The 23657-nt window shown below is 65.0% G+C and overlaps 6 protein-coding genes across 6 annotated transcripts; 3 read left to right on the top strand and 3 right to left on the bottom strand.

Moving 5' to 3' along the window:
• Window positions 1-2242, bottom strand: EMIHUDRAFT_458264 (hypothetical protein; the record flags this gene model as incomplete). The annotated part of the gene is made up of 5 exons (XM_005774279.1): window positions 1-425; window positions 547-745; window positions 898-1449; window positions 1589-1975; window positions 2193-2242. The coding sequence occupies 5 exons, from the start codon at window positions 2240-2242 to the stop codon at window positions 381-383; spliced, it is 1233 nt and encodes a 410-aa protein (XP_005774336.1). The 3' UTR covers window positions 1-380.
• A 392-nt stretch (window positions 2243-2634) lies between these two features.
• EMIHUDRAFT_469716 (hypothetical protein) lies at window positions 2635-4716 on the top strand. Its single transcript, XM_005774278.1, has 4 exons — window positions 2635-3165; window positions 3272-3466; window positions 3546-4002; window positions 4133-4716. Exons 1-4 carry the CDS (start codon window positions 2674-2676, stop codon window positions 4558-4560), a joined length of 1572 nt encoding a protein of 523 aa, XP_005774335.1. The 5' UTR covers window positions 2635-2673; the 3' UTR covers window positions 4561-4716.
• Window positions 4717-11469: 6753 nt separating this feature from the next.
• On the top strand, window positions 11470-13023 carry EMIHUDRAFT_444364 (hypothetical protein). The gene is made up of 5 exons (XM_005774277.1): window positions 11470-11510; window positions 11653-11883; window positions 12011-12083; window positions 12163-12356; window positions 12424-13023. The coding sequence occupies exons 1-5, from the start codon at window positions 11496-11498 to the stop codon at window positions 12682-12684; spliced, it is 774 nt and encodes a 257-aa protein (XP_005774334.1). The 5' UTR covers window positions 11470-11495; the 3' UTR covers window positions 12685-13023.
• A 1631-nt stretch (window positions 13024-14654) lies between these two features.
• Window positions 14655-16052, bottom strand: EMIHUDRAFT_240739 (hypothetical protein; the record flags this gene model as incomplete). Its single annotated transcript, XM_005774276.1, has 1 exon — window positions 14655-16052. The coding sequence occupies one exon, from the start codon at window positions 16050-16052 to the stop codon at window positions 14655-14657; it is 1398 nt and encodes a 465-aa protein (XP_005774333.1).
• Window positions 16053-20090: 4038 nt separating this feature from the next.
• EMIHUDRAFT_116945 (hypothetical protein) lies at window positions 20091-22031 on the top strand (the record flags this gene model as incomplete). Its single annotated transcript, XM_005774275.1, has 1 exon — window positions 20091-22031. The coding sequence occupies one exon, from the start codon at window positions 20091-20093 to the stop codon at window positions 22029-22031; it is 1941 nt and encodes a 646-aa protein (XP_005774332.1).
• A 240-nt stretch (window positions 22032-22271) lies between these two features.
• Window positions 22272-22972, bottom strand: EMIHUDRAFT_444361 (hypothetical protein; the record flags this gene model as incomplete). The annotated part of the gene is made up of 1 exon (XM_005774274.1): window positions 22272-22972. A coding segment is annotated over one exon (697 nt), but the record flags the coding sequence as incomplete, so codon positions are not given.
• Between the last annotated feature and the right edge of the window lie 685 nt (window positions 22973-23657).

The raw sequence follows: 23657 nt of genomic DNA, 5'->3' as shown, positions 1-23657 counted from the left end.
TTTCAGAGAACAGAGTTGAGAGTATGGTGCCGGAAAAATACCGCGGGACACCACGCGCGACCCCATGTCGTGGCTCGTGGGTCCCACCTCGCACCTGCACAGTCGCTGTGAGTCGCACCCCAGCCACCCAAGTGCTTGCCAGTCCATGGCCCCGCCGGCCCGCTCGCGCTCCCCGCCGCCCCACACAGCACGGCACGCCGCGCGCTGTGACCTATGTGGAGCAAACCCATTCTCCCAGAGTCCCTCGAAGTAGTCCCGGACACTGCCACCTCAACCTCGCGCCACCGCCTCGCTGTCCACCGCTGAAACCAACCTCGATCAACATCGAATTCCTCCCAAATCGGTCACCCACGGCACAAGCACAGAGTCCCGCAAGACGCTCAGAACCCTTCCGCCCGGTTGGGCACCCTCCGGTAGCCCCGCGCCTACGGCGAGAGGGGGCGCGGCATGAGAGAAGCGCTCGGCGCGGCGTCGCCGCGCCTCGCCTAAGGCCGCGGTGTGTGCCCCGCCGCGCGAAGTGACGAACTGGAGGCAATTCAGGGCGACCGAGGCGGCGAGCAGGGCGTACATGACGGTGCTGGAGCCCTCGTCCGCCGGCCGCACCGCCTCCTGCTGCGTGCAGCGTGTCTCGACGGCCTGCTCGATCGAGCGCAACGACTGCTGCAGCTCGGAGTGCTGGCGCTCGAGCGACTTCTGTTGCGTCTCCGCGAGCTGCAGCGCGGAGCGCGCCTGAGGGACAGGGAGTCTCGACGTCGCGCGCGGCGCGGGGACCGAGGGCGGGCAGAGGGCGGGCAGAGGGCGGGCAGAGGGCGGGCAGAGGGCGGGCAGAGGGCGGATGGAGGGCAGAGGGCGGTTGGGGCACGCTCCTGCGTCAGCGCGGCGCCGTTGTCCGTGGACGGCGGCGTGAGGGGCCTAGCCTCGCCGCCCAGCCCCTCGCTGCCGATGGCGGGCCCCGCCTTTCGCAGGATGAGCGAGACGTCGAGCCCGCCCCCCTTGTGCACGCCCGTCACCGAGAAGAACCAGTCGTGCTTGCGCAGCAGCTCCTGCGTCTCCTTGCGCAGTCGCGTCCAAGCGCCGCCCTTGGTGTGACCGAAGCGGTCGAGCAGGAAGGGGTGCTCGGCGATCTTCTGCGGGAAGAAGCACTCGCCGCCGCAGTCCGAGTTGTTGGTCGGCGCCTGCTGCGCGTGCGACGCGTCCCACGGCAGCGCGCCGATCAGGATGTCCTCGATAATGTAGAAGCCGCCCGGGCGGAGGCGTGGCCAGAGCACGTGCAGCGTCTTTTCCTGGTCGAGGAAGCGGTGCGAGCCGTCGTCGAGGATGATGTCGAGCTGCGGCGGAAGCCGGACGCGCGAGAGCTGAGCCGGGTCCGACGCGTCGGTGTTCAGCGTCAGGTGCACCTGGGCGGGCGGTGGGGAAGGGCGGCGCGGGAGGCTGAGGGAAAGAAGGGGCCTGGCGACTGCGGGCGAGGTGTGGCGGGGCGGGGTGTGCTGGCGACTGGCGGGCGCGTGTCAAATGACTCGCGGCTCCGGAGGGGCCAAGGTGCCAGGTTGGCGGGGCGAGGAGCGCCCGCGGGTCAGACCACATCGACCGGTTGTACTCGCAGCCGAACTTGGCCTGGTGCGCGACGACGCGGTCCGTGGCGCCGCCGGGGACCGCGCGCTTGGCCACCTCCTCGGTCGTCTTGATGTCGATGGGGTAGATGTGTGCCTTTGGAAAGTAAATCAGCCACGAGGCGACCGACGGCGCGGTGTCCTCGCCAATCCCAATCTCGAGGATGGAGGTGACGACGTTGCGGATCGAACCAAAGATCTGGTGGTACGCCGACGCGTAGTGGTGCTTGCTCTGCCAGAAGGTGCCCTTGTCGGAACAGTACTGGTCGTACAGCTTTGAGAGCTCGTTCACAGGGCACGACGGCGGGCACGCCGCGTCGGACGGACGGCCGTGGCTGAGCCCGGCGAGAGCGAGGGTGAGCAGTCTGAGCGGTGCGCAGGTCGAGCGGCACATGGATCCGGCGCTCGACGAGCGTTAGGAAAGGCCGACTCCACTGCCCGCAGCGGCTCAGTCGCTCCTCTCGGCGATAGCATGGAGAAATCGCTTACCCAAGATGCGCCGGGCTCTGCGCGAAAAGGGAGGGGGAAGCGAGAGGGCTGCGGCAACGACCGCCGGACGAGTGTTCAAAAATCTCTCTCAACCGGACCCGCCAAGGGACGATGATGTAGCAAACGACAAAACCAGTCGACATACTGCGGACCCGCCAGAGCCTTCCAGGCGGCATTCAACCGAGCTGTCTGTCGACTATTCGGGGCTGGGAGTTTTCGCTGCTCCGGTCACGGCCTCACGCGTTCCCCCCCTACTTAGGCAGCCTTGTTGATCTCGCTTCCGCGAGACCCACAATGCTGACCCTGAACTTCGATCAGACTCGGTTTCGACACGCCCTCCCGGAGGATGACGGGCGCAGAATCTCTTCACGTCCCTTTGCCCGACTCCGTTACAGACAGACGCTACTCTGTCCGGCAGATTGATCGCTACTTGAGCTTTTGCGCACGCGGCACAGTGACATCTACTGTGAAGCCGAGGTACATATCCAGGTCAACGGATTGCGGCCACTCCAATTGTGGCTTGTGCCGGTTCGTGCAACGCCTGATCGCGCGAAGAGGGCAGGAGGGTGTGTATATGCTGCTTTTGCTCCGCGTGAGGCTTGAGCACGCGCCCACCGCGCTCGCGCCCTTCGAGTGCGCCGGCTTTTGCCTCGTCGGACTCCGAACGGCCGTGCCGACCGGTGACGCGCTCATCGCGCTCCGGTGGCACGCCGAGGCCAACAACACAGACGTCACCGCGCAGCTCTGTGAAGCCGCGAGAGCACAATTGCCGGCGGGTGTCGCACTGTCGATCACAGCCTCGCAAGAGGACGCGCTGGAGCAGATGCGCGCCCACTTCGGCCCTCGCGAGGTGGTTCAGTGGGCTGCAGACCCGGCCGACCCAAGCCGGCGCGCCGAGCCGCCGCTCGGAGACGCACTGCAGCACGCGGGCGCGCCCTGGCTGGAGGAGGTGCTCCGCGCCGCCCCAGGCTCGAGCGGTGCGGGCGCCGCCTTTGTCCGCCGGCTGAGGCGAGACGGGTACGCACCGCTGCTCCTCACCGCATCGCAAGCGGCGCTCTGGCGAGAGGTGCCGCCGCCGCAGCCCGTCCCACCGCGGCCGTCGCCCCCGCCGCCCGCTCCCCCTCGTCACGCGCCGCCGCCCTCGCCACGCCCTTCCTCGCCACTGCCCTCAGGTGGAGGGGTCCGCGGCGACATGGTTCGCCCAGTCGACCGAAGCCAAGCTCGAGCAGGCGGGCGCCTACGCCCACATTGACCGCAAGTTCACCGGCTACCGCGACGGAAAGTACCGCGAGCAGCTCGAGGTGCGGGCGACGCCCGGCGCCGTCCACCCGGCGCCGGTCGACGCAGACGGCCGGCTGCGCTTCTCGGTGAGCCGCCCCTCCCCCCTTCTGGCACAAACCCGCGCATCCGCCACCCCTCGCCTCACCCGCCCGCTCCACGCCCGAGGCGGCCCTCTCCCTGCTCGTGCGGACGCTGGACGGGGTCGCGCGCGGCCTGCTCCCACACGTCGCCGCGGAGCTCGGCTGTGAGCCTCGCTTCCTCGCCGGACTCTGCGACGCCGCGCCATCCGCCCCGAGTGACAACGGCAGCAGCGAGGACAGAGGCGAGGACGGAGGCGAGGACGGAGGCGAGGACGGAGGCGAGGTCGGAGGTGAGGTCTCGGGCGCTTGCGGGTGCAGAGGCGTGCCGCTGATCGAGGCGTCCGAACTCGACGCCGCGGTGACGTCGGAGGCGGAGCGCATCCGAGGCGCAGCGCGCGCCTCTGCCTCCTTCATCGACGCCGGCGCCGACGCTGCGGAGGCGCCGCGGCTGGCGCACTCGCTGCTTCGGCTCTGCCGGTACGACTCGCGGCGTGAGGGTGCGTACGGCACCGATGTGCTCTGCGAAGAGCACCACGACGTGGGCGCGCTGCTCCCGCCACTCACCCTTGGACCCTCCCGCCACTCACCCTTGGACCCTCACCCTTGGACCCTCGAGAAGAGGGGAGCGGCGCCGGTGGGCTGCCACAGCAGCGCGCACATCTCTGGGAGTAGGCCTGCTCACCCTGGACGTGTGCGCTTCCGCCGCCGGGCTGCACGCACTCCGCCGCTCCGACGGGCTGTGGGTGCCTGTGGAGGAGACAGCGCTGCGAGCCGACGGCGGAGTCGCTCTCGTCGTCATGGTCGGCGACACTCTCGCCCGCCTCTCGGCGGGACACTTTGCGCCGTGCAAGCACCGCGTGGTGGCGCCTCGCTCGGGCGAACGAGTCGGGCTGCCCTTCCTCTTCCGCGGCCGCTCCGACGCCGTCCTCGACACGCGGCCGGCGCTGGCGGCCGCCGCCGCGGCGGGAAGAGTTGCGCATTTGGCCGAGCTCGAGACGGTCACCATCAGGGACCTGCCCAGCTTCGACTCGGCAAGAAGCATCCTCAAGGGCTGGTTTCGAAGCGTTCGCAAACCCAAACCCATCGAGTCCGCGATGTGAGCACGTCGCACGCCGCCCGACAGCGGTTTCGTGTCGTTTTGGGGTACAGTCGGTTGTCTACAGAGAGATGTGTCGAAGAGGTGCGGGGCACTCTCTCTGAGAGCGTGAGAGGGGACACGTGTGTGTGTGCTCTAATGTGAAGATTGCACACACGCCTAAGGGGATGGAGCCCTTGCCCTCACAGCGTGGCGGGGTGTGTGGACTGGACTCTGGAGAGAGCGAGGGGCCACGAAATCTCACAAGCATGCATGTGTGTACACGTAGTCACCTCGATCTGACCCTCGAGGATCGGAGAACATGCGCCCCCGCCCACCGGCACCCGGCGCACGCACCGCGCACGCCTGCTGTGAGTGCACATAGACACCAACCAGCAACCTCCCAGCCGCCGCCCCATCTCCAATGTACTCTGAGTCTCTCTCTCCCATCTCGCTCGTCTCTGTCTCAGATTGGTATCTCTCTCTCTCACCAACAGAGCCACAAAATCAGCTCTCTCACCTGCTCGCTCAGCGTTGCACGGGTCGGCCTCTCGCCCCCCGCGCCCTGCGGTCTCCCCGGTCCTTAAGTGGAGCGGCGCGCTAAGTATCCGGTTGAGTGGAGCGGCGCCCAAGTATACGACGCGACTGCAGTTACTGCAGCATACTCAGGAGCTTCTGAGCTCCATCATAGGATGACGGGGACCTCATTCTGGCTATACTTGATGAAGGGCTTAATCCCACCGATCTCGATGAGGATCGTTGCCTCGACGTGCGCCAGCGCGGGGTCGGCGTGACCCCCGATTCCGCGTTGATAAAAATCAAATGCCTGCATCGCGTAGAGCAGTTTGATGACCGCGCTCACCACAGCGGGCGAGTTGCAGTCGATGATCACAGGGAGCCACTCCATCCTCTCGGCCTCCAGGTACTCGAAGCCAGACATTTTAATTGTTCTCTCGGCGCCGAGAGAAGGCAAGTCAACCGCAGCGATCCTCGTGCCGTCGTAATAGACATCGACGATGAGCCCCTCGATTAGGAGCTCCGAGCCGACCGGGTTTTTCATCTCGAGCCGCACGTACTGCTGCAAGCAACCAGACCCGCCGAAAATCGGTCCAGTCATCATTGTACTGATGGCTATAGGGATGTTGAAGTCGATGTGCACCACCTCGACTACGGCGCCAACATCCTCCGCGAGAGCATTCTCATAGCCGCCGAGGTCGAATGCCCCACGCGCTATCTTTGATATCAGATCGATCGGTGGTGGCGGCGGCGGGTATTTATTAAGCGTCCTCGTTTGGAAGGGGGTAACGCCTCTCCCGGTGGCCCCCATCGTTAGTTGCGAAAACGTTCTCCTCATCATCTTGGGGTAGCTGATGCCGGGTAGCGTGCAACGAACAAGGATGCCGCTGGAAGCTTCCGTATAGAACGGCTGCGAGGAATTGAGAATCAGGGCGATGAGCGGGCTCGACTTGTTCGCGACGAACGTGTCAAACACAACTGAAGCACCAAGAGACTCGCGCTCGCGATTCGGCGCATCGAGGTGACCATGGACGAGCACCTTGGGATTTTGCCCCTGCAGGATCGCAAAGTCGGGCGGTGTTGTCACCTGCACAAAGTGCGGCCCCAGCGTCTCTCGCTCGTCACAGGGTGACGCCACCCCATTAAGGGGCACGTAGGCCGCAGTTTGAGTGCAACTCGATACATTCTTCTTGAGCTCGGTGTGCACGTTGATGAAGACCTTTCCCAGATCCATGATGTCAAAGCTCGACGGGTTGTTAATCTCGACCGAGATTGCAATGTCCGCCTGCGAGCATGGACCAAACGGATGAGCGTGAGCAAGTCTCTTCTCGTCTCGCACGCCCGCACCTCTGATGCGAAAGCAGTGGATGCCGCTGGTTTTGTAAGCGAGAGCTCGGAGAGCTTGATGCCAAATCCAGCCGCACCCTGGTCACCGACGCGGGCGAGTGTTGGCGCGAGCGAGCATGGCTTACAGCGTGCGATGTGAATAGGGGGTGGGCTCCTTGAGCTTGAGACTCTTTGCGAACTTGACGTCGGGGATGGTGAGGGTCCCCGTCGACGAGCAAAACGTCTGTCCGAGGGGGTCGAGCGATGACTGGGGGGGGGGGGGGGGGAGGCAGCGGTTTAGCGGGGCCCGCGGAAAAGTTTGCCTTGCCGAAAATGCAGCCGTTTTCTTCCCCTCGGAGCTCGACATTCACTTTGGACCAAATCTCAAACGAGATGTACTCCTCATGCACCGTCGCCCAGGCGATCTTCTGAAAGGCCTCTTTCTGATCTGGCGCGATGTGGAGCTTGCCTGGTGGAGGTGAGGGTGGGGGAGGCGAACTGAATGCACGAAAGAGGGATGCGCGCTTCGGCTGCGCCCAGCGCCTTGCAATATTGATCGGACCTTCCCGCCCCCGCCCAGCTGCAGCGGTTGCGATTGAAAGGTCCCAAAGTTCTCGCCCTCGAAGTCGAGGTACATGTAAGCTGAGCCCAGGGTCGCCAAAATCACGCCAAATTTGCCGCCGCCGAACGGGACCACCTGCGCGGTTGCGCGTGTCATCCGCCTCCGGATGCTGAGAGCTCCCTCAAGCCACGTGGGGCAGTGACCCTTTCATGGATTTGGGGGGGGGGAAGGGCGTTGCGCAGATCGATGGTGGCGTCGATCTCGAGATGGAACTCTGTGATGCCGGCAATGTTGGTGGCCCACATGGAGTCGGGCTGCCGCAGTCGCACAGCGTGCACCTCAAGCGAGACCAGGCTGACTAGCGTGTCGCACAGCCTGCGCCCATGCACGGTGCTAGTGACAGAGACATGCCGCTGAGAGGGTACTAGCTGCGGAGTGGTGTCGACATGCCTTGCTGCTGTGCCCAGAGCGGGTTCAATGTATGTGTGTCCGTTCAGTGTCTAGCTATTCTGCTCACGATGATGCGATGCCGGCGTTCAAATTGATGGCCAGCGGCAGGACGGGGCTCAAGCCGAAGAATGCAACGACGGACAGGGCAGCGAGTCCGATCAGTAGGATTGCTCGCCGCGTGAAACGCAAAATTGTAGACGGGGCGGCATCGGGTGGATCCGCCGCACCCTGCATGGCTCCGCTCCAGCGACGCCGTATCAGCGCAACCTACTCGAGTATCTAGGTAGCAGCATCTTACTTACTCGACCCTAAAGGGTCCCCCCCCCGGGGGGGGGATTCAGCTGACTGGTTGTGCCTCTCTGTCTGACGCTCAGGGGGGAGGGAGGCAGGAGCCTTCGACCACTTTTTTTCTGAAGGAAAAATTCTTAAAAGGTTGTGCCTGTGTGGTGCCAGAAAGAAAGAAAATCCACGGGGCTGTGTGGACGAAAGAAAGAAAGAAAACAGACCCACGGGTCGGTGCGTGTCGTGACCCCCTCGAACACCCGTACCCCCGCACCATCTCCGTCGCTCGGTTCTTTCAACCTTGCCACCTCCCACCACCGGGAAACACGTGTGAGTGTTAGAGTTGTTTGGTATTGCTAAATCTCTCTCTCTCTCTCTCTCCACCGGGAGCGGCCAGGACTCATAGACTCGGTCGAGAGACCCCAGATTGGCATCCATGCCTTTCTGGACAGGGTGGCCCGCCACAAGGACACCAGGAATTGCGATTCGCCGCTTTTCCTCCCGCTGTGATCCTGTGTGAGCTCTGTGTCTTGTTTTCCCAATACATTACCCAAGGGACAGGAGGCGTCACTAACTCGTGTGAAGAGCACTGATGCCGCAGTGAGTGAGTGGTCCCGGGCCCTGCGGGGAACTAAGTCGGCGCAAGTTAGTCTGTGAGCTGGACGAGGGCTAGTGGTGCGCCGTGGCGGATCAAGTGGTGAAGTGCTCCCGGGAGTCGTGGTCGGAGGCCGGGACACTTACGCGCACTAACTTAGTGTGCGGAAGTGAGTGCCTCCGGCCGGCCGAGGGGGGAGTGGTCCGGCGGGCCGCTCGTAGTGCCCTTCGCCGGCGGACGGAGAGGTGGGCTCGGCTACCACGCGCACTAAGTTAGTGCGCGTAGTGAGTGGGCCGCCGGCGAGCGGGCTAGTGGGTGGGTGCCTCCCGCCACCCCGCCCACCAACTTAGTGCGCGTAGTGGGTGGGCCGCCTTCTAGTGGTCGGCGAGGCCGTGGCCAGTGCCCCGGCCCTGCGGCGCCGCCTAGTGAGTGAGTGCTCGCCGACCCTCCCCACACTAAGTCGGCATCGGTGCTGTGTCCAAGACCTGGTGACGCCTCCTGCAAGGGAGGAAAGAAAGAAAGAAAACACACAACCCAGGGAGGGATGGGAGGACGGCACGCCGCCACCACACAGGGATTTTAAGAAGAGGGGTGTGGTGCGCTAGCCGTCGCCCACCCTTGGGCGTCTGCCTCTTCCTATCTCTCTTCGCAGTCCCTCTCCGATTCTCGCTGCAACCTTCATGCCCCAGAATTCTCATGCCACCTCGCGGTCTTCCCACTCTCGTCGTCGTCTCTCTCTTGTCGCTTCTTCCTCTGTCGCTTCGCTCCCCTCTGCCTCGTTCTGCGACGACGCCGCTGCCTGCCGATCCCTTGCTCTCGCCTCTCGGCGTAACTCTGCCCTCCAAGGGAGCACGCCAGAGCTCGTAAAAGATAGTACTAGCACGCGCCAGTTCGCACCTGTGTCGAGCCTGTCTGCTAAAAAAGAAAGAAAGAAAGAAAACAGGCAACCCAAGGGAGGGATGGGAGAACGGCACGCCGCCACCACACAGGGATTTTAAGGAGAGGAGTGTGATGCGCTAGCCGTCGCCCACCCTGGGGAGTCTGCCTCTTCGTGAGCCTGTCTGCTGTGAGAGAGAGTTTGCTTAAATTCTTTTGCGCGACGCGAGCGATGTCGATGGGGCTGTAGAAGCGGGAGACGACGCGCACGAGGAGGTCCGTGGGGAGGTCGAGGAGGCGGCTGGGCGGCGGCGTGGCCAGCGAGGGAACGGCAGCGATGGTGGCGGCGGTGGCGAGGCGGCGCGAGCGGCGTGATGGGGTGGACATCGCGAAGAAAAGAATTTGCGGTTCTCCAGCGAGAATTTCCGCGCACCGCACACGATTCACAAGAACGGTGGGCGACGGCTAGCACCACACCCCTCTCCTTAAAATCCCTGTGTGGTGGCGGCGTGCCGTCCTCCCATCCCTCCCGTCGTGGCTCTTTTCTTTCGACGTGGAGGCAAAGTACCGTACCTCCTCCGTGGCAGGGCGGCGCCTTCCTTGCCGCCTTCACCTTCAGCACCCTGTCGGGGAGCCGTTACCTGTTCGTCGGCGGACAGGTTGACGGCGGCGGGGCCCACCCCGGGTGTTTCTTCTGGTGGAGGCCCTAAAACCGCCGGGGTAGGGGTGCCGCTGTGGGGGTGTCGAGGGGTCGGGAGGGCGGGAGTGTGGACCGTGACCGAAGCCCTCCGCCGATAGAGGTGTCAGGCGGCAGGGCCCGGGAGGGGTGGGGCTCGCCAAACACGAGGCGTAGGGGAGGTCCATCCAAGGGGGCTCCCTTGAGGCGCGCCGCCGCTCCACAAAAGCAGGCATGGCAGCCACGCGTGGGACCGTCACCCTGCGCGTCATCGAGGCGCACTTCGAGGAGGCGTTCGTCGACGCGCCCGTCAACAGCACCTACTGTGCCGTCTGCGTCCTCGAGAAGACGCGCTGGCGGCGGCGGCGCTCGCAGGCGCGAGGGCGCGGGGCAGGTGAGGACCCCATGCGGCCAGTGTGGAACGAGGAGTTTGAGCTGGACGAGGTGCGCGACGACTCGCGCATCGTCGTCGATGTGTGGAACTGCGCCGCCGCCGGCGGCGACTCGGACGCCTTCTACGGCAAGGTGACGCTGCGGCTCGCCGAGCTGGCGCTCGCAAAGCTCTCGACCGACGCGGCGTGGCACGAGCTCCTGCCGGGTCGAATCCAGCTGCAGCTGCGCTGGGATCCAGCGGACGGCGACGGTACGCCGCTGGCCGCGCCGATCCCCCGCGGCGCGCCACTTCCCCTCACCGCAGACGCTGTTGCTACGCACGACCAAAACGGTGGCGCTGTTGCTGCTGCCGCCGCCGCCGCCAAGGTGGAGCGGGCAGCGGTGGAGCGGGCGGCAGCGGAGCGGGCAGCGGTGGAGCGGGCGGCAGCGGAGCGGGCAGCTGCGGAGCGGGCGGAGGCAGAGAGGGTGGCTGCGGAGCGGGCGGAGGCGGAGAGAGTAGCTGCGGAGCGGGCGGAGGCGGAGAAGAGGGAGCGCGAGCAGCAAGAGGAGCGAGATCGGCTCGAGCGGGCGGCGCGTGCGCGCGAGGAGGCGCGGAGGCGGGAGGAGGAGGCCGAGGCGGCGCGAAGAGAGCAGCAGGCGGCGGCGGCGCGGCAGCGGGTCGAAGCTGCCAGGGCCGAGCGCAAGGCTCGGGAGGCGGCAGAGGCGGCGGCGGCGGCGGCGGAGGCGGAGGCAAGGGCAGCGGAGGAGGCGAGAGCGGAGGCGAGGGCGGAGGCGAGGGCGAGGGCGGAGGCGGAGGCACTAGCGGCAGCAGAGGCAGAGGCGGCAGCAGAGGCAGAGCGCAAGGAGAGGGCGGCAGCAGAGGCGGCGGCGGCGGCCGAGGCGGCGGCGGCGGCCGAGGCGGCGGCGGCGGCCGAGGCGGCGGCGGCGGCCGAGGCGGCGGCGGCGGCCGAGGCGGCGGCGGCGCAGGTGCGTCTGAGGCTCGACCACTACGAGTACACTCACCGCGGCGGCAGCGGACACGGGCCCAAGGAGAACCAGGATGCGTACTTTGTGCTGCGCGTCGACGAAGCCAACTGGGCGTACGGCGTGCTGGACGGGCACGGAGGCGAGCACGGGCGGGTCGCGTCGATGGCGGCGTCCGCCGCGATGCAGGAGCACTTGCGGGCGCACTTTTGGCGGCTGCGCTCCGAGCCCGAGGCGGTGATGAGCGAGGTGTTCGAGGCGGCGCACGCCGCCATCTGGGAGGCGATCAAGGCGATGCCGGACGTGTTTGAGCGCGACGGGATGCTCGTCATGGAGGTGGGGAGATATGGGGAGATATGGGGAGATATGGGGAGATATGGGGAGATGCTCGTCATGGAGGTGGGGCAAGGGAGGGGGAAGAGAGAGGCGGGCGGGGGGGCAGCACTCGCGCGGAGCCGTCTCGGAAGTGCCTCGATAGGTGGAGGAGGAGGACTGGCCCCTGGGGTACGACGCCGTCGACGGCGGCTCCACCGCGTCGGTCGCCGCGATCGTCGACGGCAGAACGCTCGTCTATGCTGCGGTCGGCGACTCTGCAGGCATCCTCGCGCAACCCGGCAACGGCGAGGCAAAGGTCGAGGAGCTCGTGGCGGAGCACGCGCCCGTGCGGCTGGACGAGTGGGTCGCGCGGCTGCACAGCACCGGCATCGAGGCGAGACCTCGAGACCTCGCTAGAGGGCCCTCGCCTTGCCGGGCCCTCACCCCCGCCTCGCACCCCAACCCCGCACCCCAACCCCGCACCGACCTTGCCGCCGCCGCCCCCTTTCGCTCCCCCCCAGGTGGTCTACGACCACCCTGACATGTTCGAAGGCGAGGACCAGCTCTTGCGCGTCTTCGACCGCGACGCGACCGGCGCCTCCTCCTCCCCCCCCCCCCCCCTCTTGCCGCTCCGTCCCAGCGCGCGCGGTTGACGCTCTCGTGCTGCCGGCAGGCGCGTGGCGCCTCTCGGAGGAGGCGCTGCGCCGCGCGGACGAGATGGGCTGCGGCTTCAAGACGGAGCGAGGCGACCGCAGCGCGGTGCTGATGACGCCCGAGGAGGGACGCTTCTCGCAGATGATGCTCAACGTGACTCGCTCGCTCGGCGACTTTTACCACGGCCAGTACGGCGTCACCTGGCGGCCGGAGGTGGTGACGCGCGACTTGGCGGCTCGGCCCGCATTTCTTTTTGACGGCCGTATTTCTTTTTTATCAGGTGGTGACGCGCGACTTGGCGGAGGAGCTCGGCCCGGGCGGGAGGGCGGTGCTCTGCGTCGCGAGCGACGGCGTGTGGGATCTGTGGACGTTCGAGGAGGCGATGGCGGACTTGCTCGACGGGAGCGCGCTGCCGGCGGCGCAGCCGGCCCGGCGCAAGCTCGTGATGGACTTCATGGAGAACTCGCGGAATAAGGGGTACGACGCGTTTGGGGACAGCGCCGACAACCTAACGGGCATCGTGGTCTACATAGAGACGTGACAGGCAGAGGGGGGGGGGGGGGCATGGGGGCGGCGGCCTCGCACAGGGCAGTGCCGCGGCATCGGGGACACGTCCTGTCATGCGATGAGGCGAGAGGATCAGGCTCGCTGGCCGGCGCACAGAGGCAGCCAAGACGCCGCGTGTAGAGAGACTTGCGCAGGAGAACCGCCTTATTCGCTCGGATGCTTCAACGCCTCGATCGTGTCGAGCCACGAGAGCCTCTCGGCGACGGTCTCGTGTCGCTAGACGCTAGTCGATTTAATACGCAGACGTGTGTGCATGTGGCGTCAAGAGTTCAGTCAGAAACTCGTCCTGAGTCAAAAAAACTGTTCGGTTTTTAAAGGCAAAACACACTCAACGCTCTGCGAGCGGCAGCGGGTGCTCGGGGGTGCAGTGTGCAGAGGTTTTTTGCAACCCGCCCCGGCTAGGCCGCGGGCGCCCCCGCGCGCGGCCGCGGGCGGGGGGGCGCGCACGCGACCCACGCGCCACGGCCCTCAGCCTCACACTGAAACACATTCCCCTCCATGAAACTCTCTTTGAGTCGGAAAGATAAAAATGCATCTGCCTGAGCCCTGGTGTCGAGGTGTCGAGGCCCGGTGTCGAGGGTGTCGAGCTGCTGTCGAGCTGCTGTCGAGGGATAGAGGTGTCGAGGCCTGTCGAGGCCTGTCGAGGCCTGTCGAGGCCTGTCGAGGCCTGTTGAGGCCTGTCGAGGCTGAAACCATGCTTGACCGTGTCGAGGGGTGTCGAGGGGTGTCGAGGGTGTCGAGGGTGTCGAGGGTGTCGAGGGTGTCGAGCAGGTGTCGAGTGTTGTCAAGGGGTTTTGCGTCTAAGGTGTCGAGGTGTCCAAGGTGGCAGGATGCAGTTGCAGCCCATCAACAAAACTTGGGCAGCAGTTGCAAAGCTGTTTCATCCCTTAGTTGCAGCCTCAGTTGCACCCTGTTGATGTAGCACAACCTGAGCACAACCAACCAGTATACTCTCTGTGGACATTTGAGGACATCAAGTGCCGGGAGTCATTGCCACTGTGCACAAAGGTACTGTGCAGGCGCAGCACCGCAGCAGCGTCGCCGCTGCAGCAGCGTCGCCCCTGCAGCGCCACCGGCGCACAAAGCGCAACTGACCACAGCGCTCATGGCACAAGGCTGGTGCCATGAGTCAGTGGACATTGCCACTGCACAAGGTGCTGTCCAGCAGCTAAGGGCTGCCAGTACCCCATCGCAGCAGCGTCGCCGCCGCTGCAGCGTCGCCGTTGCAGCCAAGCGTCGCCAGTGCACAAAGCGCAATGGACCACAGGTCTGCACTCATGGCACAAGCTCACTGGTGTGAGGATTCATTGCCACTGTACAAGGTGCTGTGCAGCACCTGAGGGCTACCTGAGTACTGCCATGTTTGCTGCATCAACAGGGGTGTGAGTGTTAGATTTGTTTGGTATTGCTAAAAATCTCTCTCAACAGGGGTGCAACTGAGCTGCAACTTGAGCTAGAACTTGAGAGGCTGCAACTCAGGGATGAAAGTACTGCCAGCCAAGTTTGATTGCTGCTGCAACCCTGATTTCTAACTCTGACTCCAATGGGTCTACATCTCTGCTGTGTTAGGATCATCAGAGGTGTCGAGCGGTGTCGAGCGGTGTCGAGCGGTGTCGAGGGGTGTCGAGCGGTGTCGAGGGGTGTCGAGGGGTGTCGAGGTGTCGAGTTTGGCACCTTGACACGGTCGAGCATGGTTTCAGCCTAGATGGTGTCGAGGGGTGTCGAGGGGTGTCGAGGGGTGTCGAGGGGTGTCGAGTTGGTCGAGTTGGCATGGGGTGTCGAGGTGTCGAGTTGGTGTCGAGTTGGTGTCGAGGTTTGGTGTCGAGGTGTCGAGGCCAGGGCTCAGGCATCTGCATGTTAACATGTCACACGATGTGCCATCATCATCACACCTCCCTCTAGGACGCGCCGGGCCGCCACGCATCGTCCCGCGACGGCGGCGCGTCAGCTGTCGTGCGGCACTCCGCACGCATCGAACCACTCGTGTTCGCCCATCGATAAGCCGCGCAGCGCGTGCCGCGTCTCCGCCGGGCTCAGCCTGCCCCCTCCCTTCTCTCCCGCCGTCTCTCTCTGCTTCTCGCCATCGCCGTACATGAGAGGCGGAAACACCTCGAGGCCGTTGTAGCGCACACGCACCGTCTCGGCGCCGTCGACGTCCGCCCATACCTCGAACGCGACCGTGCTCGCGTACGGCGGCCACAGCGCCGCCGCCTTGCCGCCCCAGAGGCCCAGCGCCGAGAGCAGAGGCACCAGGGTCGAGTCGTGGCCCGAAAAGTAGCGCACCGCCGCGTGCGGCTTGCCGAGCTCCACGAAGGTCGACACCTCGTGGAGCAGCCGGCCAGCGATCAGCCGCAGCGCGCGCCGGTCGTCTTCGGCGCTGCTGCCGCCGCCGGCAGCGCAGGTGGTGTCCTGAACCGTCTCGACGACCGTGGCGAAGTGGGTGAGCGCCCAGTGGTCGCACGCAGTGCCGTCGTACGAAGGCCCCGCCGTGTCCTCGCACGGCCAGCCGTCGCGGAAGCCTCCGTGGCACCAGCGCGTCTGGTAGAGGTCGTTGAGGTTGAGGAGCTGGGCCGCCGGCAGGCTGCCGTCGCCATCCATCTTTTCGCCGAGCGCCCAGTGCGCAACCGGCGGCGAGCCGGACGATATTGCAACCCCCCACGCCCGCATCGCGGCGTCGTCCGCCGAGGCGAGGCCGTCACAGCCCCGCGATGGGTACAGCCACAGCTTCTCGCCCGGCTGCTGTACCTCGATGGACACGTCAGCGGCGCGCGAGGCGCTGCCCAGCAGGCCCTCGAGCAGCGCTCGGGCTGAGTCCTGCGTCCGGTTGACGTGGGTTGCGAGGACCGAGACGCCGCCGCGCTTGCCAAGCCTCGTGCGGGCCTCGTGGGTGCCGTGCCCTTCAAATGCGTTCCGGATGGCTCGCCCGACGGCGCGCAGCTGATCCTGGCCCTTGTCTGTCAGCTGCCCAACGTAGCACGCGCCGCCGCCGCCGCACGCGCTGTCCCACAGGCCCGAGCTCTTGCACCGCTCGCAGTCTCCCCACGCATTGTATTTATCCCGGCCGACATATTTCACGAGCGGAGAGCGATCGCCGTGCCGCGCCACAACCGCCATGCGCACGAGCTGCAGATTGTCCGCCCCGCCCATGTGCGGCGGCGGGGCCTGGCAGTAGTCATACACAAATGGTGCGGGCACCGCATTCAGGGCGGCCAGGCGCGGAAACGCGTGAGATCCAAGGAGGAGAGTGGCTGCACTCACAAGCAGCAACGCCGGTGGTCGCCAAGAGAAGGGCCGGGCGGTGGGAGCGGTGTACAAGCTGTACTCCGTCGAGGCCGACTCCATGTACATGCTGTGCCGGACGGAAGTGTGAACAGGTTTGTGTGAACAGGTTGGAGCAGCTCCTGAGCACGGCGCCGCAGGCGCCTGTTGATAGGTCCAGGTGGTAGCCCTGGATGGGCAATGCATACGCCTCACTGGGCCTTAGATCGCCCGACCGCGTCCCGGTGCTCTGTGGTCGGATTTGTGACGCCGCCGCACCGCGCCGCGGCCGGGGGCCCCCCGGAGGCCGAGGATGGCCGTGGCGGACCAGGACGAGCTCTGGGAGGTGAAGTGTCAGTGAGTATGTATGTATCTGAGGAGACGATTCAACTTTGGTGGGGAGCCGCTTTGTCCGTGGACGGCAAATCGTGGAGTTGCGAGTCACGCTCGGGCGGACAGGATCGATACCTGACAAACCCCGGGTATACCTGGAAAATACCTGGGTATCGTGCCGATTTCCTCAATTTTGCCTCAGATTTTGCCCCAGAACAGCTCTCAGACTCAGGGAAACTCGCGAGTTTCCCGAGGGAAACTCGAGAGAAACAGAATGGAGCACCAAACACCCTCTGGTTTCCCTGGAAACTTCCGGAAACGCAAAGTGCTGGGGACCCTCTGGTTTCCCTCTGGGTTGCCGGAAACCCTTGGAAAGGCCAAGCGGCGCGCGCACTTGTCATTTTGCCCGAGTCTGCGGTGTTCTGGGCGGTGTGGATGGAGGTGTGTGCGTCTTCCTGTCTTCCCAGGTGGGTGGCAGACTGCTGACTGGCGCATCGGTCCAGCGCTTCCTTATTGTCATTTTACCTAATCAGTAACCAGCCTCCGGCGGGGCCCCCCGCTACCATCCAAACCCGAGTACCGGTCTACTAATCATAGATAGAGGCTCAAGTGTGACATAAGTCCACACACATTCGACATACACATGCACAAAGCAAACTCTCACGACACACGGCAACCGGGTGGAGCGGCGGCGGCGGCGGCAGCAGCACGCGCGGGCGGACGGATTCGGACGGGGCGGAGCAGCAGCCGCCCAGGCGGCCGCTGCTCTGTCTGCCAGAGCGCGCCGTCTGCCTGCGCAGCTCGAGCGCGGTCAGGTGCAGGGAAGCGTGGCGGCGCGGGGAAGCGCGGCGCGGTGGTGGCGGCGGCGGCGGCAGCGGCACGCGCGGGCGGACGGATTCGGACTGGGCGGAGCAGCGACCGCCTGGGCGGCCGCTGCTCTGTCTGCCAGAGCGCGCCGTCTGTGCGCAGCTCGAGCGCGGTCAGGTGCACAGGGAAGCGTGGCGGCGCGGGGAAACGCGGCGGCTCGAGCGCGGTCAGGTGCACAGGGAAGCGTGGCGGCGCGGGGAAACGCGGCGGCGGTGGCGAGCAGGCGAGCGGCCCGCGCGCGGCGAGGCGGACAGGTGATCGGCAGGCGGGTGATGGGCCGGAGAGTGACCGCGCCCAGCGATCGGAGGCGAGCCGATCGTCGCTCGGCCGCAGCTGACCTCGAAGGCGTGCGGAGCGCGACTGTCGGTGTCGGAGGGCGGCCGTCATGTGGCGAGGAGGGAGGACGACAAGTGCGCGTTGTACGGGTCGCTCTTCATCGGCCAGTCGAGCGGCACTCAAGTCGAGACCGAGCATGGGCGACGAAAAGCGGTGGGGCCGGTGGGGAGGTAGGACGAGATTCGTTTCGCGCTTTCAAAAGCGGCTTCGCGCGCAGCGCAACTTTGGGTTTGCCACGAAAAGCGCTTCCAGCTGGAAAGGGGGCTACTGGGGCGGCCAATTCACACCTCGCGGGACTACTTATGTTTTCGTAAACGTAGTTGTGGCCCCCCGCTACGTCGCACGAGTGCAACCGGGTAGCGGGGGGCTAAAATTCCTAGATCCCGTCTCACCTGGGCCCGCAGCCTGGGGTGCCGGCCGAAGCTAAGAAACTACGGCGTGGGGTGGGTGGGGTGTCTGGAAAGGCTTAGAAACGGCGGCGTGCCGCGAGATCCTGTTTTCTTAATGGGAGAAAGAAAAGGGAGAGGGGAGGGTGCACATGCACATGCACAATCCCGTAGGAGGACTCTGCTGACATGTCCATGCGCATATGTTGTGATGTGCATGTCATGTGCATGCACCACACTGGGCAAATCGGCCGATTTCCAACCCACTAAATCATCACGGCTATTGTAGAGACAGACCATGTGCACAATATCTCTCACTCTAGCTAAGCCAGGGGAGGCGATACCGGGGCCGTACAGCAGCTTGACGGTGCTTCGCCGGCGTGCGTCCCGGAGCGGTGCCGGACGGGCGGTCCGTGGGAGGAAAACGAGGGACAGCGCCGACGGCGCTCTGATTCGACTTTTGACTTCAAACAAAGCCTACCGCACGCGCCGCGACGCGGCGCGTGCGGTAGGCACTCGGGATTTTGTCAGATCGGCGTGTTCACGCCGGCATCGTGTCCCTCACAACCTGCCCAGACTTTAGTCCACGACAGTACCAAGCGGTGAACCTCGCTAAAAATAACTTCACAGAGCGCTCAAATCCTTCCCTTCAAGGCCGTCCTCAACCCCTCCTTTGGGTTGATTTAATTTCTTTTTTCAAGGCACTCGGAGTGGGGCTGGGGGTCAGAAGAACCGTCCTTGCGCGGGACGACTGCGAGGTGGCATGAAGGTTGCAGCGAGAATCGGTGAGGCCCAGGAAGGCTGCCGATTTTGTCCTGCTGGAAAAACAAAAAGACTTCAAAACTCAAAAGACGAAAGCGCAAAAAAACCAGCTCATTTTTTAGAGACGGCTCTCGAGCTCGACGCGAACGGAGGTTTCCGGACGAGACTCAAGAACGTCAATGAGGGCTGCGAGAGAGAGCCTCGGGTGTGGCGCTACCATCGCTGGGATAGCTTCACATGCGCGAAGATGAAAGAGGGAATAGTCGTTGGATGCCTGCTCAAGGTGAGTGCTATGGCGAGCGATGACGAAGGGTTCGCGCTCAGCGTGACGAGCAAACTCAGGGAGTTCATGGCGCTCGGATACCCTGCACACGTGCTCAACGGGGTGATCGGACGCGCGTTTGCTCGGACAAAGGACGAACGGCTCCTACGAGCAAGACAGTGTTCGCAGTGGTGAGGAGGTTTCTTGCAAAACCCTTACCCAGACGAACCAAAAAATCCAAAAAGACAGACAAATGTATTGTGTCGGGCTACCGTCCAAAGGCGGGTGTAGTCGACCAAGGGACCACGAATCTGGTCTGTCGACAGCACGAATTTGGGATGGGACACCTTCGGGACCCGGCTGCGTGCTACTTGGATAGCACGCTTTCGGAGTACCGACGGCTAAGGCCGAGGCAGAAAAGGTTTCTGTTTTTTTCTCCGCTTTTCTTCACAGGATTTTCCTGTGAAGAGAGACGTAGAGAAACAGATCTTTCAAACTCGGTGTCGAACCACCAGCCCGACGCTCACTACAAGTGACAGCTGAAGCTGCAGCCCCAGCCAGGGCGTCTCCCTTGTACGTAGCATGGCCGATATCGAGTCGACGACCGTCAACTCCATCGATCTCTACAGCATTCCGGCTGTACTCACGGTCAACACCGCTGTCGTCGATGCCTGTACAGCAGCCTCACCCCGTGAAGGCGCTATGATACACCTCGTCGGTGCAGTAGTGAGCTTTCCACTGGGTGTCGCGCTCGCCGTTCACCTTGGATGCGGCGGTGGCCACGCCGACCTCGTGGCCCTCCTCGCCGCCGTTCTGGCTCTCTCCTGGGCTGCGATGGCAATACGGGTCGGAGCGGCCTTTCCCGGTCGAGAAGCGCTGGTGGTTGCACTGACGGTCCTGATCGGAGGGCATCTAGCCGTTGTCGCTCCCAGACATCGGCTCCTTCTTTCGGACCTCGCGACTACCTCCGGTGCTGCCGCAGTGGCCGTCCTCATCGCGTCCCTCTCCGTGGTATTTGAGGCGGCTGCGGGACGAACAGCCACCTCGCCGGCTTTAACTGCCATGCTGGTCGTCTCCGTGGTCGCATCGCTCCTCTCCGTCGCTTTTGCCGCGGCTACCCAATCTAACGTTTGCCGCGGCTACCCGACCAGCTCTCCGAAGCCGGTCCGCGCGACCATGCAGGCCACCATCGCCGCTGGCGCAGCTGCGGCAGTGCTAAGTCTCGCGCGGGGCAGCGGCCGGTGGATCCTGCCGGCCATTCTCCTTGCCCTTTCTCCGGTGAGGTGGCGGCGCTCCAACGACGCAAAGGCTGTGCCGTATCACGGCCGGCGCTGCTCTTTTCTGCGGGCGAGTCTCCTCTCCGTGGCGCCAAGCGTCCTTGGTGTGGTGTCGATCCTGGTTGGTATTCTCCTCGCCCGTCCGGGTGCTGGCATCGCCGCGGTCCCTCTCGGGCTTTGGCTAGCGCACACCGTCGACTCGGCGAGGGCACTCTCCATCGCCGCGCTGCCAAGCTGCTCCAGCCCTCGCGCCTTTCTCGGGCGTGCAGTGCTGTGGTCCGTGGTCATCATGCCGCCCTCATTGCTCGGCGCGGTTGCGGATCCAGCCGCCTTTGCCCTCCGCCCCGCCTCCTTTTGCGAGGCGGCTCGGCGACGCAGCCTCGTCGCCCTCATGGTGGCGTGCGGTATGGCCGCAGAGGTCGTCGCGGGGACATGGGACAGTGCGGGAGGCAGTATCGCACTATATGCCCTGCTGGGGGCCGCGCTACTCACAGAGGCAGCGCTCGCGTGGTGGTATCCCGTGACGGTCGCCGCAGTTTGCGATGCGTCGTCGAGGCGCGGCGGTGCGGTGAAGGCTGAGGAGGCGCCGCAGCGCCGCCGTTCCCGCCGGCTGCTGCAGCGATGCGGTCAAGGGGCGCGGGCCGCGCTTGCCTTCAGCACCTACGGCGTTGCTCTGTTTCTGCTCGCCATGTGGGTCTCCACGCACGACCCGGCGGCGGCGAGGTGGGCGGAGCGTCACCCGCAGCTTCGCGGCGTCAATCTTGGCGGCTGGCTGGTTGGCGAGCGCTGGCTCAATTACAAGTGGCAGGGTGACGGCTTCATATTTCACCCAAACTCGAGCGAATCGGAAGAGCCCGACTATTACCAAACCTCGCTTGCGCGCCAGAACGACAACGCCACGGCCGCCATCCTCGAGCACCGCGACAAGTGGTTCACTCGCGAGACCCTCCTCGACATCGCCGCGCGAGGCGTCGAGTCTGTTCGCGTGCCCTTTGGCTACTGGTTAACGGTGGCGAGCGAGGAGCAAGCGTATCCCTATCTCCGCGGCCGCGGGCTCGGCTACCTCGACGACGTCCTCGACTGGGCCGAAGAGGCAAACCTGACCGTGATGCTCGACCTGCATGCCGCGCCGGGCTCGCAGAGCGGAGAGCAGCAGAGCGGCCGCCTCTCCCACGACTGGCGGCCGGAGGACTGGGACGCGGAGGGCTCGCTCGCGGCGATCGAGACTGTCGCCGAGAGGTTTGCCAACCGCTCGTGCATCATCGCCGTCGAGCTGCTGAACGAGCCGCTACTCGACGCCGCCCGAGCGCTCGACTTCTACCAGCGCGGGGCGGAGGCGGTGCGGCGGCACATGGGCGCCGACGTGGCCGTCGTCATCAACCTCTACCGAGCGCAGAGCATCTTCACGCATGCCTGGGGGAGCTTCGACTGGAACCTGCCCGCGAGGCGCTTCCCCAACGTCCTCTACGATTTCCACGTATACACATGCTTCCACTATGCCGTTTGGATGCCGCTTTGGTTCTCCACGGGCCCGCTGGTCGAGCTGTACACCGCCGCCATCTCCCTCACCTTCCGGCCAACGCTCGTGGGCGAGTTCTCCAACTGCGTTGGCGACTGGTACGGGCGCGGCGGACGGGACTTTGACGAGTTGAGCCGCGAGGGACGGGCGGCGATGTACTCTGGCTTTGGCCGCCGTCAGGTGGCGGGAATCTTCCGTGGAGACCGCAGTGCTGCGGCCTTCTTCTGGACGTGGTATCACCCGGATGTGGATGACGTCGACGCGCTGTCGCAGTGGGACCTCAAGTACGTCTTGGAGCAGGGACTCCTCCCAGGCTTTTGACCAAGGCAGTCTTTAGTAGAGAATAAATAAATAAATAAAAACGGACACCTCTCTACTGTGAGATGGGTAAAAAGGAACAGGTCCCCGCCCTTTAGAGATACGTCGTACCACCTTTATATTTTATTACACATTGTGTGGCCCGCGCGGCCCGCGGCGCCGGAGCGAGAGGGGGCAGAGACTTCCAGACCCATTGTCATTGATCACTGTGGTCGAATGTGGACATGTGGCTTTACGTTTTTTAATTTTATCCATGGAAAAGAAGAATCTCTACAACTGCTGAGCCCACAACACTCAGTGTCAGTCTCAGACACCGCGGACGCGCGCTCGAATCGTTCAGGAGGGGAACGAGGGAGGCGTCTCTTGTGCCTGCTGCGGCTGAAGCTGCGGCGACAATTGTGGCAGTTGCAGGTGTGGCGGCTGCTCCTTGGGCAGCTGCGACGACGGCGCATGTAGGGGTGACACCAGCTGCGGCATCGGCGGCGGTTGCAGCTGTTGTGGCGGCTGCTGTCGCTGTCGTTGCTGCTGCTGCTGCTGCTGGAGTTGCTGTTGTTGCTGCTGTTGTTGCTGCTGTTGTTGCTGCTGTTGTTGCTGCTGCAGGGCTGCCAGGTGCTGCTGCTGCTGCTGCTGGTAGTACATCTGCTGCTGGTAGTACATCTGCTGCTGATAATACATCTGCTGCTGCTGCTGCTGCGACGGGTAGTACATCTGCTGCTGCGACGCCACCTGCATGTGCGGGTAGTGCATGCCTGCCCCTCCGGGAACGGCAGAAGTGCACGCGTGCTGCGCCTGCGAGATCATCGCCTTCGCCGCCTGCACCACCGCCGGCCGACCGACCAGCTGAGTCAGCTCCGCCATCGCGTCGCGGTACGTGATGGAACCGCTCCGGTAGTTTTGGTGCACCTGCTTCATCCGCTCCGCCTCGGACGTGCGATTCGCCGCCTCGAACTTCTCGGTGAAGACGGCGAGCAAGTCCGACATCTTGACCGACTTTGGGAACGTTGAGGGCGCCTCAGCGGCACCAGCAGCACCCTCCGCAAGCGAAGGCTGCACCGAGACCGCAGCGGGCGGCGCGGCGGGCGCGGATGGCGCGGCGGGCGCGGCGGCCGTCACCGCCGAGAAAGAGGAGGTCGGCAGTGGTCGCAAAGGCGCCGCGGGCGCGGGCGTGGGCGGTGGCGGCGGCGGCATGGGCTCGGCGGACAGCAGCGGCGACGACTGCGGCGTCAGCCGCGCCGCTTCGATCTTGACGACGCTCTTGTGCGGAGATGGCACGACCGGCGCCAGCCCCACCGCCGGAGGCGCCTCTCCCTCCTCCCGCAGCTGCGCCGCGCCGGGCGTGGGGTCCGCCGGCACTACCACCGGCGGCAGCTTCGCTGCGGCCAGCGTGGGTGCCTCGCCTGTGACGTCCACGACGCGATGGGAAGGGCTCGTCCACGCCGGCCAGTGGGAGACCGGCTCAGGGTTCCGCTGCGGGGGGATCGCGTCGCCGCCTCGAGCCGCCTCCTCGCCCTCCTCCGTCGCGCCACCGCCCGCCGGCTCGCCGCTGTCCGCCTCGCCGCCAGGAGCGGCCGTGGCAGCAGCAGCGGAGTGGGCCGCCGCAGCCCGGTCCTCCGCCGGCGCGGCTGACGG

The sequence above is a fragment of the Emiliania huxleyi genome, assembly GCF_000372725.1.
Source record: "Emiliania huxleyi CCMP1516 unplaced genomic scaffold EMIHUscaffold_315, whole genome shotgun sequence".
NCBI classification, from domain to species: domain Eukaryota; phylum Haptophyta; order Isochrysidales; family Noelaerhabdaceae; genus Emiliania; species Emiliania huxleyi.
The sequence above is the reverse complement of the archived record's forward strand: the minus strand, read 5'-3'. Positions and strand labels throughout refer to the sequence as shown.